At 47.6% G+C, this 13,408-nt stretch overlaps 1 protein-coding gene across 9 annotated transcripts in view; it reads right to left on the reverse strand.

The window, feature by feature from the left end:
- FHOD3 (formin homology 2 domain containing 3) overlaps positions 1 to 13,408 on the reverse strand; it is a 485,089-nt gene that overhangs the window by 158,539 nt on the left and 313,142 nt on the right. For all 9 annotated transcript variants that reach the window (XM_070050270.1, XM_017344116.3, XM_017344114.3 and 6 more), the window contains one exon: positions 3,005 to 3,243. In XM_070050270.1, coding sequence (XP_069906371.1) covers positions 3,005 to 3,243 — 239 coding nt within the window. The remainder of the gene's footprint in view (positions 1 to 3,004; positions 3,244 to 13,408) is intronic.

Here is a 13,408-nt window from a genome sequence, read left to right on the forward strand (position 1 = left end):
TGACCACAGTTTAAATCAGAGGTACTTTTAGTTGCTAATTAGATGTCAAATATAGCTGTCACAGTAACAAGTGAAAATACCAAAATACTCCTTCCTGCAAAATCTGTACACTTTCTATCAAAATGAGACTCGTAATGGCACAGCCAGGTACAGATGCCTTAGGTGATCGATGACTAGCATAGGCATTCCTCATCCGGCAATGCTCTGCGTAGAGTTCTATTTCTTAAGAGGCCAAAGTCAGCCAATTGGAGCGCACGATCTCATTAGTCCTTATTAGAGTTAGAGCACATTGTCCATATAGGTTTTGAGATTTTTACTTTTCAACTCTTTGAATTTCTGCACTTAAGTTGACAGAAAAATACCTCCATGGAATGTAAATCCAATTCTCTCTCTAAAAAGTCAGAAATGTGAGTCTCAATCAATGGGTGCATTTAGGAATGGTTGGGTGGAAAGTGCTTTTTTCCTGCCTGAACACTGAGAGTCAAGTGCCAAAGATTTGGGCTTACCCCATGGCTCGGCCCCCTATTCCCGCATTTGGTGCAAAGCATCTCCCGTGTCCGTTTTCTCACTCATACCACAAGGATAATGACACACATCCTCCTAGATTCTACAGGGAGCCACTGTGAGAATTACCATCAATGATGCGAAAGGTTCATCTAAGTGGAGAGAACCACACATAGTTTAGAACAAAAGGAATCCCTTTCTAACCTCTAACACATTCTATCTTCTCTTCAAAAGTGGGTCACAGAAGTTTAAGATCCAGCCTCGAATGACTCACATGGAGCATCTCCAGGCCTGTTGCTACAAGCTAGAACAATTACAGCCAGCACATCCACCTAGAAGATGGGCACCCCACGTCGGTCAGGCACACTTCTCTGCCTCCAGGTCTGAGGGGGCGGCACACAATGAGCTACTTGACTTTAAGGGACGACACTGAGTCACGGATGCGAAGCAGATGACCAAGCTATGCATGCAAGGATCATTTTCTGTTTTGCTTCTCACCACCCTTTCCCTTGATTTCACTCCCAACCTCAGCCGAAGCTGTACTGTGGCTTTAAGGCTACAGGCAAAATCCCTGCAACAGGTTTCATGGAGGAAGTCCGCTCGTCATCATCAGCCTGTAAAATATTATCTATCTGTACAAAGTGCAAAGTGTGTTTTTCTCATAGGCCACGGAATTTATGTTGAAAAAGTGATTTTAGTAAAAGGAAAACTTGGCTGCTTTTGGAAAGAACAAAACAGCTTTCAAAGCAGCATCTCTTTTGCTTCCCGTTTCTGATCCCACCAAGCCCTTTGAGATGCTCAAGTGTTCCCAGGAGGGTCCCCTCCACTATTGGCATCCTTGCCAGCCTATCACAAGGCAGTGTCGCTTCAACTCATGATGTAGAGACCTCTGCAAAGTGTAAAAAGCAAGATACAGACCAGGAGCAAACATGACACAAGTCACACAGAGCAAGAGAACACGCGCTGCTGCCAGCAAGGTCCCCCTAACTCAACCTCAGCAGCTCTGCTGGTTTAAATACAAGACTTCTCGGCCCACTGTGTGCCCATTGTCCTCAATGCCCTCCATCTACTCCTCAAGCTGTTAACTTGGAACAGTCACAGAAGGAGTTTCAAGTGACAGTGGCTATGTTTCTTTAAGATCCTAGACCACAAAATGCAGCGCTCATGGTCAACGTTCTCATTCCTCAGCTTGTCCAGAAGTTGAGGTCTTCCTTTCGCTAACATAGAGCTCATTGTACACAGAATCTCACAAAGAGAAAACATCCATGGAAGGGGCTATGAGGAAGGGAAGGGACGACAACACAGACCACGGCTGCATGGCACCCTCAGACCAGTGCCCTCCTGCTTCCTCTGGGAGAACAGACACCGAAAGCTGTGGCCTGGTGCATGCCCCAGTGACTCCACGGGTGACTGGCACTGCTTAGCAATGGTGGTGGTGGTGGTGGTGGTACTGGTGGTAGTGGGCACTCCCTCAGGGAGGGAGAAGATGGACATCTCTTCATTGCTTTGTTGTGTGAGGTCATCAACGTATTCCAAGTTTTCTTCATCAGAAACACTGGTGACTTCAACTTGGCCCTCAGAAATATTTCCACAATGGGGAGGGGACAAAGCTCTAACCAAATGATATGAGCCCTACTTCTACCCTGCCAGCAGCAGGAAGTGAATACATCCGTGAGCCTCCCTGGACCAGTGTGGCTTGGACTGGTCCACACTCTGACCATCCCAGTACACTGACAGCTTCATGCAGGAAGCTACAGCTGGACCCAGGCCCCTGGGCAGCATGGCTACCCTTCTGTGTAGCTGTTTTACAGGCACACTGTGGGTTCCCACAAATTTTGTCAGACTCCATATTTTAAATTTATAAAGCCTCTCATAGAATTGTCAATTTTCCTATTTTTTCCTATATGCACTTTTCATTCACTCTTTCTCTCAGCACAGATGCAAATTCGTAAGGAGGAAGATCCTACCTTTCCCGTGTATACATTGTCATGGCTTTGAACAGTCCCAATCTATTAGCAGACACTCAATAAAACTGTCGCCTAATGGGTAGGTAACTGAATACTGGACTTAGTATGCACTGAAATATGCATAGAGACACAGATACCTATAAACTCATACAAGTTTACTCCAACACCTACCATGGTCTACTCCCTTGCAATCACTGCTCTTTCCCACTTCTAGGAAGGTGTATCATTGCTTTCTAGGCCAGAGATTTGTATCTGGGCTTTTTTTTGAGTCAACATTAACTAAGATACTGAATAATACAGAAACACAGAAGACAAGTCCCTGGGGTTAGTAAGTTCAAGTTTGTGCTCATCGCCGGGGCCACCTTGCAGGGCAGGTTCCCTGGGACTGGGGGCCTTGATGTAATGGTAGAGAAGAGGCAGGGAGCCACAGTGGGGGCGGGGCAGGGGCGGTGACGAGCACCTGCAGACTCTGGCCTCAACGCCCGTTTTTGGTGGTTTCCTTGTGTCACCCTCATTGCTGTGCCAATGCTTACTTTTCACGGAGCTCTCGCACTTGGCTGGGCTTGAAGCCAGGAGCCGACTGGGAGCAGGGACTTGTGGGAGCTGAGAGCGGACTCTTGATGCTCTGAATCGAGTGTCTGCGGCTCCTTCTGCGGTCAAGGCCCGGGTGCTCGCCACTGCCTCCGGAGCACACGCTGGCCCGCCTCCTGTCCCGGCACCCGCTGGGGGGCGGCTCAGCCACCTCGTCACCGTCTTCATGCCTGAGCGCCACCTGGAAAAGCAGAAGGCAGCAGCGCAAGGTCAGCCTGGACAGCCTTTTGCAGTGTCTTTGTATCTCAAGCTAATCCTGGAGAGGGTTTCACACTCCCTTCCCAAATCGAACCTCGGGCCCTGGCTTCACTGCAGTGACCTCACAGGGAGCAGAAGCAAGGCACCACCTGCAAACCGAAAGGTGCTGCCACCTTTCTGCCAACCAATGGATATATATATAAAAAAGGACAAGTGACACCTTGAGCGAGTCAGAAGTACTCGTAATTTGGCAGTGTCAAATTGAGCCTGGACACTAGCATTTCCAGCCCACCAGCCTTCATCTCTCCCTGCCCGCTCCTGGCTCTTTCCTGGGCTGGGAGATGGAGTCACTGCTGCCCAACCTTGCTTTCCCAAGAGCTTGTTCAGAAAAGCACAGACGGGGAGACAGCCACCAGTCCCAGGTGAGCAGGAATGAAATCCAGTTGGGATCCTCCTGAGAGGGCTTGGCCAGCAGGTGCAGCTTGATTTCAGAGGCATGGTACCTGCTGCTGCTGGGGAGTCACTCTCAGCACCTGGCCTCTGGCTGGGAGTGCTAGAGGCTGCTGCCCCAGACGGCCTGCACGTGCAAGTCACAAGCATACATAACAGAAACAGAGTAACCGCTAGAAATGAGAGGTTTTTTATTTTTATTTTTCCTCTTAAAAGTGATGCTGATTTGATAGCCAGAACTGTGAAAGAAACACTTAGTGAGGAACAAGTGAATAAAGAAACTGTAGCACATGGAAGAATATACAATAGAATATTAGCCCTCAAAAAGAATGAGATCTTGCCTTCTGCTATAATGACATTATGCTATGGGAAATAATCCAGATAGAAAGCCACAATCAAATCTCACTTAAATGTGAAATTTTGAAAAAAAAAATATTAAATATACAGAACTAGAAAACAAGATAGGGGTTGATGGGGGAGACGGAGGGCAGAGGACACAATGTAGCAAATCTTAGGATGAAAGAGTTCAGAGACCTGGACAACAGGAGACCAACAGGTAGTAAAAGCCCACTGCTACTGTTGTCACAAAAGCAACAACAAAAAGGAGGTGGTGAGTAACTGTTTGAAATTATGGCTAAGTTAGGATAATCTCCTCATAACATCATGTTTATACTTCAAATATATACAGCACAACTGAACTTTAAAAACAAGCAGTGCATATTTATACAGAAGAGCAACCACCTTCCACTGCACTGCCTGGGTTTTCCTGAGGCAACTGAGCAAGTGGTACAAAACCCTCACCTCCTGCACTTCTGCAAGGGACATTCCAGGCTTGCATCTCCTTGGGTCCTGTGCAGAGGACTAGCCAGCCTACATAATCTGCATTTTCCATAAATTCCTTGAAAAGCCTGCACACGGGACTACAGTGACATTTTCAAACTTCAGAACACCACAGCTGAGAGTCAAGTACACTCAGAGCTACAGAACATCTGCCGAGAACAGCTCTTAGCACACGACTTACTGAGTAGCTGTGTTAAGCGTCAGCCCTAAGCCACTACAAGCACCACGAGGGTCCTCTACGGGAGCACAGAGGGAGATCCAACCTGTTTGAGCAATTCTGATCTCTCCCAAATAGTGGACTGGTTTGGCTGCTGGATCCCTCATCAAACCCCTTCTGACTCTTGTGACCAGACACAGCACACTGGAACTAAAACCTCAGGTGACGGCAACAGGATCCAGAATCCAGCACCGACGGCCTGAACACCCACACTTACCCAGGAAAGCACTTCGGAACAGCTCAAGGCGCATCTGTGCTAACCACTACCAGGCCTTCTGAGGCCCCTCAATGATCGGGACATGCTTTCTAGTTTCAACTGGTTTTCTTTTATTTGGTGGTAAGAACCTTACCATGAGATCTGTGCTCTTATCAGCTTTGAAGAGTACAACACACTATTATCCACTGAAGGGATAATGCTGTATAGCAGATCCCCTGAAGTAACTCGTGTTTTGCAACTAACACTTTATGCCTGGGGATTGGCAACCCTCCATTCCCCTCACCCACCCAGGCCCTGGCCACCAGTCTACTCTCTGCTCTGTGAGTTTTCTATTTCAGATATGTTATTTAAGTAGATTCATGCCCTATTTGCCCTTCCTTGATTGGCCTATTTGACTTAGCCCAATGTCCTCCAGGTCACTTGCATTGTCACAAATGTCAGAATTTCCTTCTTACTCTGAAAGCTGAATGTTTCACTGTACGCTTATTTATTTTCTTCATCCGTTCAGCCATCCACCGCTGGAGATGTAGACGCTTCCACATCTTGGCTGCTATGAACAGCGCTGCCCTGAATGCTGGAAATCCCTGTCTAAGAACCAGGTTTCAACAGCTTTGCACAAATACTCAGCAGTGGGACTGCTAGAGCACACAGCACTTCCATTTTTAATTTTTCAACTTTTTATCATGCAAAGTCTAAAACATACACCAAGTATGCAGAAGACAACAGACTGCAATGTGCTTACTGCTCATAATAGCTGAGCGTGTGAGCCAACTTGTGAGACAGCTGGTCTCATTTCCACCCAACTCCCTGCCCCCAACCCTAGGGCCAAACTGTTCTGAGGTGAATCCCAGGTCATATACCATATCATTTTATCTGTTTATATATATATATGTGTATATATATATAAGCCTCTTTATATGTATGTGTGTGTGTGTATCCCTAAAAGGTAAGGATGTCTCACACACATGATGACCATATCTTTGTCCCACTTAAAATAACTTACTATCCACCAAATATCTAATAATCTGAACACTCCTGATGGATGTAAAAAACTACGAACATTTGAGTTTATTTAGCATTCTACTCCTGACCGCACAGCACCTAGCCCATTTTTTCCATATCCGATGCAGCCCTCTCCAAATTACCATCTCACACCTTTGTAGCTCACACCTACACAAATGGATTCGGAGTTTAGGTAAAGTGGGTGTTGGTGCCAGGAACATGTCAGCACGGACCTGTGCTGATGACAGGCTAGGGCCAACTACAGCAGCATCAGGCCGCCTCTCCTTTCTCTATCCCCTCCCACATGGAGTGCAGGCTTGGTCACAGGACTTGCTTTGGCCAAAAGAACATCCGTAAATACAATGTAAAACATGACGAAAAGTGTTAGGACTCAGCTTTCTGAAACACTGCTGCCATGGGAGAAAGTGTGGGCTACCCTGGGGGAGACTCAGGGCCCAACCAACACCCAGCGCCAGGCCAGGGGAATGCAGCCATCCCAGACCATCCAGCCACCGGATTACTGCAGCCTCATGCAAACCTCCCAGCTGAGCCAGCCCCAAATATCTGGCCCATGGGATCCCGAGCAGAGACTGCTGTTTGTTTTGAAGCAAGAGGTGACTGGTACACATTCTTTTAATTACCTAGGACAAAGAAGGTTCTTCAGAGATGCAATCCATGAACTAGTGACTCCTAAAGTGACAGCAATTCCTTTCCTCTAAAGTCTTCAGCCTTGAGATGTCTTCCCCTTCCAGGAATCATGTTCTCAGAACCCAAAGTCAGAACACATCATCTCACAAAAGACTTATTTCAGCCATTTATGAATTCGAGAAAATCATACGAAGCCATGAAAATGCAAATGAAATGAATTTAATTAAACACAGGCCACATCACCTTTCTGAAGTGCAGTTAGATTACATGAGACTGGGCCTACCCAGCACGGCCAGGACACGTGGCCACCAGACGGCCTCCACGACCAGGAAGAGAAGTCTCCCGGAGCTCTCTGCAGATGCCCAGACACACGGAGACATTGGTGAGAAAACACTGGCTCTGCTCGTGGGCTTTCCTGCTGCCTCTGCATATAGTGAAGATGGCTGCCTTGTGGCAGTAAATGTTTTTTAATATGCGTTAACTTGAAGAAAGAAATAAAAGTCCTGACTGCCTGCTAGCGAAAGCACTCACGTGTCCCCTCGAATGGTGACTCAGGGCATTCGGCCCTTAAGGTAGCTGCTTTCTGAATAAATCGCAACCTTCTGCCAACTCAGCATCAGGCAAACACTTCCACAAAACATGTGACATAGAGATCTATGCAAGCCCCGGCTTTCTCTCTACTGGGGCCTGGCGTTAGACAGAGGCATGAGACACATGCCCTGGAGTCACTCAAAGGGACAGACGGGCAGGTGTGTCCTGGGACGGTCAGAGCAGAGGGGTGGCTGCAGGCTAAGTGCTCTCTCGGGGGCCATGGACAGTGTGTGGGGGCCAAGCAGCCGGAGCCCGCTCCTGCTCACCAAGGAGGCTTCCACCAGGAGGATGAAGGAGGAGCTGCAGTTTGTCACCTCTGGAACAGGGAAGACGAATACACTGGGCAAAGACAAGGGAATAAAGGAAGCTCCCCCCCAGGATCTGCCTCTAGTTTTTGTGGGGAGCAGCTCGGACTAGACTAAGTTACTGGAATTAAGACTTATTCTATGCATCTGCTCTCCTCTGTGGGGAGCAGCCCGGACTGGACTAAGTTACTGGAATTAGGACTTATTCTATGCATCTGCTCTCCCACAATATGGCGCTGGGAGAGAAGTAAACAGCTTCCGCACAGCTGCCTCCAGTTCAACTAATAAACTGTAGGACTTGCTCCTGATTGGAGGAGAGCAGCGTACTCGGCGTGTGGGCAGCCGAGTTGGGATTGGCGGAGGAGGACTATAAAGGAGGAGAGAGACGGCATGCACCAGGAACATCTATGGGGAACATCTATGGGGAACATCTAAGGGAACCCGTGCAGCCCCCGAGAAGAGCCGGCCGGCGATATGCCGCTCCCCTGCGGAAGTGGGGAATGTGGCCAGGGGGAGCTGCCCTTCCACGGAGGTGGAAGGGATAGTAGCCAACCCGGGAAGAACCAGCAGCAAACCCGGGGAGGGCCGAGCAGACGAAAGAACAGCGCAGGGTCCTGTGTTGCTCCTCCACGAAGAGGGGGAGCGACAGTTTTCACCAAACAGGAGGAGCTGAGTGTGGCTGACTCTTCGGGGGTGACTCCAGCCATGGCAGAGATGAGGTATCACTGACCCAAAGGCCACAGACCCTGGAGGACCTTTGGACCGACTCCAGGAATTCTGGCTTCCCCCTGCTGGTTCTGTAAGGATCATGCATCCCATCACTGCCCCTTGTTTGTTTCCCAGAGTAAGGGGAAGGCCGGAGGTGACCCCCAGGAGGACCAGCCCCATTTCACCTGGAGGGGACTGGGCAGGAGCAGAGGGCAGAGAAGGCCCCCATGGGACGAAGCACCCACAGGAGCCTGGCTCTCCCAGGCCCAGGGCACGTTGCTTTCCCAGGCCCTCACCCAGCCCCATTTAACTTCCACGGCTACCACGCTGGACCTCGTGCACTGCTCCTGCCTCCGTCACTGCCTCCACCAGGCCTTCCTTCCCCCACCGCAGTTCCTCGCCCCACTGCAGCCTGTGTTGTCTCTTGCAAGACATGCTCATGGTCTTGGCTCTGGCTCTGCTCAGGTACTTGGTTGCTGTCTGCCTCCCATTAGAACGTGCACTCCCTCAGGGCAGTGGTCTCGGTCTGTCTCATTCACTGCTGTATCCAGGGCCCGGGACAGTGCCTGGTACACAGCAGGTGCACAGTGAAGTTTTGCTGAGTAAACAGATGAATGGACAAGCAAATGGATGAGAAGATATTGCAAGAGTCCAGGCAAGAGGCAATGAGAACCAGAGATAAGGTGATGACAATGGGAATGGAGGGGGAAAAATACAGTTTATAGCGATTAGAATTCTCCAGGTGGGGACACAGGAAAGGCAAAGGAGGCCAGGAGAGTTCCAGGCTTGTAACTTCAGAGGCTGTGCTAGCTCTTAAGGTGGAGAAAGGGAGAGAGGGAGCAAGTTTTGGGTATTTTTAGTCAGGGGAGGAAAATAAAGGGTTCATTTGGGGCTGGATGCACTGTATCTCACACATGCACTTTCAGACTGTGTGAGATACAGTCAGACATCCCCAGCATGTCCGACTTCTACATCTGCACCATATTAGCTCTTAGGGTTCGTGGCTACCTACTTGCCTTAGACTATAGAACAGGGGAAGGGGGTCTTGGGATACAGGGACAGATCTATCTCTGTATTTACAACCTCAGCAGAGTATGAGGACATGTCCAAAAATTCACAGAAAATGGAATTAAAGTTCATTACTTTGCTGCAAAAAAACAAGCCAACCTCAAATAAATGAATGAACTACAAGAGGAGAAGAAGGCAGAGAGAAAGGCAGGTGCAGAGGCAGGCAGCAATGGGCCTGGGAAGAAAGCTTGGGGTAAACATGTCAGGCCTCAGCTTCCAAGGCTTCCGACCTCACCTGAGCTAAGGCTGAGAGAGGAGGTCTGATTAGGGCACCCCAGCCCTGAATGTGAGGAGCGGGAAAGAGTCTAGGGGAGGAGACCCAGAAGAGCATGAAGACAGGTACCCTGCAGACATCCATGCACAGGGCCACAGGGCGAGAGTGGTCAGGCATTCTCTTATGCTGCTGCTGTAATGCTGTGCCCAAACTGACACAGGAGAAAGGAAGGGGGCGGGGGAGGGAGGGAGGAAGGGGCAGGAATTGCTACAGACCAATCCTACTTACGAATACTGGTGCAAAAATATTACATAAATTGGTCATCAAGCAGAATCACAACAGCACATTTTAAAAATCTAGACAAAGAACAACAAAGTAAAAGAAGGAAACTATAATGATAAAAGCAAAACAGAAAAGTATCACAAAGCATATTAATCAAAATGATTGGGAAAAATCATCAAAATCAAGAAACTCGTAGTTTCTGCAGGAAAGAAAGAAAGGGAGAGGTCACACACAGACACACAGACACACACACACACACACACACACACCCCACAACGGGAAAATAACTACTGAAAGAGAATCAAGAATCAAGCATTAATTAGAGGTTATTTATTAGAGATTATTTTATATCCCTTTGTTAATGAGATCCAGATGAAAGGAATACTTTCCTAGGAAATTATATTAACATTTATCCCAGGAGCGGTAGGAAGCTTTAAACAGACCAATTTCCACAGGAGAGAAAATACACACACACACACACACACACACACACACACACATATATATATATATGTCACCAAGGATCTTCCCTCACTCTCCACACCACACACATATAACACCACATGCCCACAGATTTTCCCACAGGAATTCTAACAATCTAAGACCAGAGAGCAGAATGCCACTTATATTTTCTCAGGGTGTAGAGAAAGAAGACAAACTTCTAAATATTTTTATGAAGAGGAATAACATTTATATAGAAACTTCATCTCTCTCTCCCATCTTTCTACCTTTCCCTCCCCATCCCCCAACCAGAGCCCAACTACAAGAATCCTAGGTAGCAATGCTTGTCATGGCAACAAAACTGCAAACCAGCCGACACCCATTAAGAGCAGAGCAGCAATCGGACTTGCCCCAAACGGTAGAGTTAGAAACGTACCAGGGGATTCCAATTCAACCCCATCAAGGTGGCATGTACTAATGCCATCTCACTAGTCAAAGTGATCAGTTTCAGTTCACAATTGATCATAATGATAGGATTAAGAGTCAAAGGGATCGCATAAATAAGACTAGTGTCTGCTAATACTAACTGATAGAATAAAAAAGGAGAGAACTATCCAACCTGGGAAGCAGGATACACAGCAGACTCCTAGAATAGCGGATGTCCTAAATAGCACTCTGGCCTCAGAATCAGCTCTTAAGGCATTCAGATCTGGCTGAAGAGCCCATGAGAGTATTTTAGGCATGGAAAGCCAAGACACTCTGGCGGAAAAAAAAAAAAAAAAAAAGGAGAACCTAAATGAAAGATCTCTGTGAGTGAGATCCCAGCGGAAAGAACGGGCCATCAAAGAAGGAGGTACCTTTCTCTGAAGGGAGGAGAGAACTTCCACTTTGACTATGACCTTGTCTAAATAAGATCGAAGTTGGCGAACTCAAAAGCTTTCCATAGCCTTGGCAACTCATGATAAGACCCTAGGGTGATTACTGATGCCATAAACAAGAGTGTCAATTTGTTACGTCAACAACAGGAGTCACTGTGCACTTACTCCCCATGTAGGATCTCTGTTCTTAATGTGTTATACAATGTGAATTAATGCTATAACTAGTACTCAAACAGTACTTTACACTGGGTGTTTCTGTGTGGGTGCAAACTGTTGAAGTCTTTACTTAATATATACTAAATTGATCTTCTGGATATAAAGATAATTGAAAATGAATCTTGATGTGAATGGAATGGGAGAGGGAGTGGGAGATGGGAGGGTTGCGGGTGGGAGGGAAGTTATGGGGGGAAAAGGCCACTGTAATTCAAAAGCTGTACTTTGGAAATTTATATTTATTAAATAAAAGTTAAAGCAGAACAGTCAGTTATGACATGGTGTCCTTGGCAGTGGAAAAGGACAAACCCGGTCTCCATTTAAGAACAAGGACAGCTCTCAAAAGTGTTAAGGGGACACAATGTAGAAGGATCCGATGATAGGATTTTGTTTATGAAAACCTTGAGAATGGGCAAAACTAAACACTACGCTGTTTAGGAACAGACTGGGGCATGGAAGGAGCCCAAGCTCTTGTGATGGTCTCACTCCTGTCACAGCAAAGACGATGACCCCGGATCAATGTGTAAATATGGTAATAATGAGACTACTTAATAAATAAACTACGGATGTTTGCTGAGAGTTCCGATTTCTGCGATGCCCTGAGCACGATGTCCCTGGCTAAGGAAGGTTTCTAGTAACTAAACCCAGATGCTATGGGTTTATGAGCCATGACCGTCTAGGCTATGAAGTCAAGCCGCCGTGTGACCAAGTGGGACTCTCGCTCGGGGACCTGGTCTGTTGTGCCGGGGTGGGGAGCACAGGTCTGACGCATGAGATGAGGACCCAGGAGTCCCAGACCATTCCCTGCCTCTCCTGCACCCTCAGGGCCTATGTTCCTGAAGTTACTTGTACAGCTAGATACTGGGCAAGCTCGCTGGCTGGCCAGCCAGTCCTCTCAGTGAGCTCACAGAGTAAGTTATTTTCAGGAGAACTTATGAAGAAAATTTTTAAAAAGAGAATATTGGAGGTACCAGTGGTGGGACCACCTGAGCCACTTCTAAATGGTACCATCTTAGCTCTTACAGCTAGCACATGGGTGTCTTATTGTTCTCGAAAGGACCCACACGTGCTGCATTTGTGAACAGTATAAAGTTTACCCCAAAATGTTAAGGCAACTTTTGAAACACTGGGCCGGAAGGGGAGGAGGGCAGTGGGGAGGTGGCTTGAGAGGCGGGCAGGCTGGAGAGAAAGTGCGGCCCCGTGGGAAGATCTTTCTAGTCTCTCCGTGTAGGCAGCAAGGCTCCTCTTCAAGATTCTCTCCCAGCTGGTCTGTTAACAGGCAATTCACGGGCACCGAGCTCTGTTCTGAACAAGCACTGACCCTGTGGAACTCATCAAAGGTCCTGGGGCAGCAGGGTTTGGGAGATGGGAAATGAGATCAGGACAGAGGGAGGGAGGGGAAACAAGCTATCTGTGTAGGCAGAAGCCCATCCTCTGCCTTTATGTCTTCACCCCTCTTCCTTCTCTATCTTTAGCACAATCACTTTACTCTTACTCTATCTTCTAGGAACCAGGAGAACATACTGCTCCACCACGCGCTGGCTTGCAGTGCCACAGGTCAGCAGCAACGAAAAAGCACAAGTCTCGAGTGTACACCCAAGGGAGGTTTGACTGGAGGCGGAGATGCCCAGGGCAGAGGCACGGAGGGCTGGCCAGCAGGGCAGCCATGGGGAACCAAACCCAGGTTCACTGGCCTCTCCCCCAAGATCGGACAAGGATAATTCTGCTCTGTTCCTTAGAACCCTGACTTGTAAGAAACAGTGAGTTACATGTCGGTCTCTCCACTTCTGTGCAGTAAGGATCACAAGGCGACCATTCAGCTGAGAAGCACTTCCCCTAGAGCTCTAGTTGTGCTTAAAAATTTGAGTGAAGATTTGCATCCTAACATAAGCTTGGAGAATACTCTATATCTTTAAAAACGGGGGGACTCGTACATATTATTATGGTTCACACACTCAGATGAAATAGTATGCTAATAACTATTAAGCCATAATGATTTAATAACATGAGAAAATCTTTCCAACTATTTACTAGTAAACATTCAATATGCAATATTATATATAGAGTATTATCT

The sequence above is a fragment of the Oryctolagus cuniculus genome, chromosome 10, assembly GCF_964237555.1.
Source record: "Oryctolagus cuniculus chromosome 10, mOryCun1.1, whole genome shotgun sequence".
In the NCBI taxonomy this organism is placed as follows: domain Eukaryota; kingdom Metazoa; phylum Chordata; class Mammalia; order Lagomorpha; family Leporidae; genus Oryctolagus; species Oryctolagus cuniculus.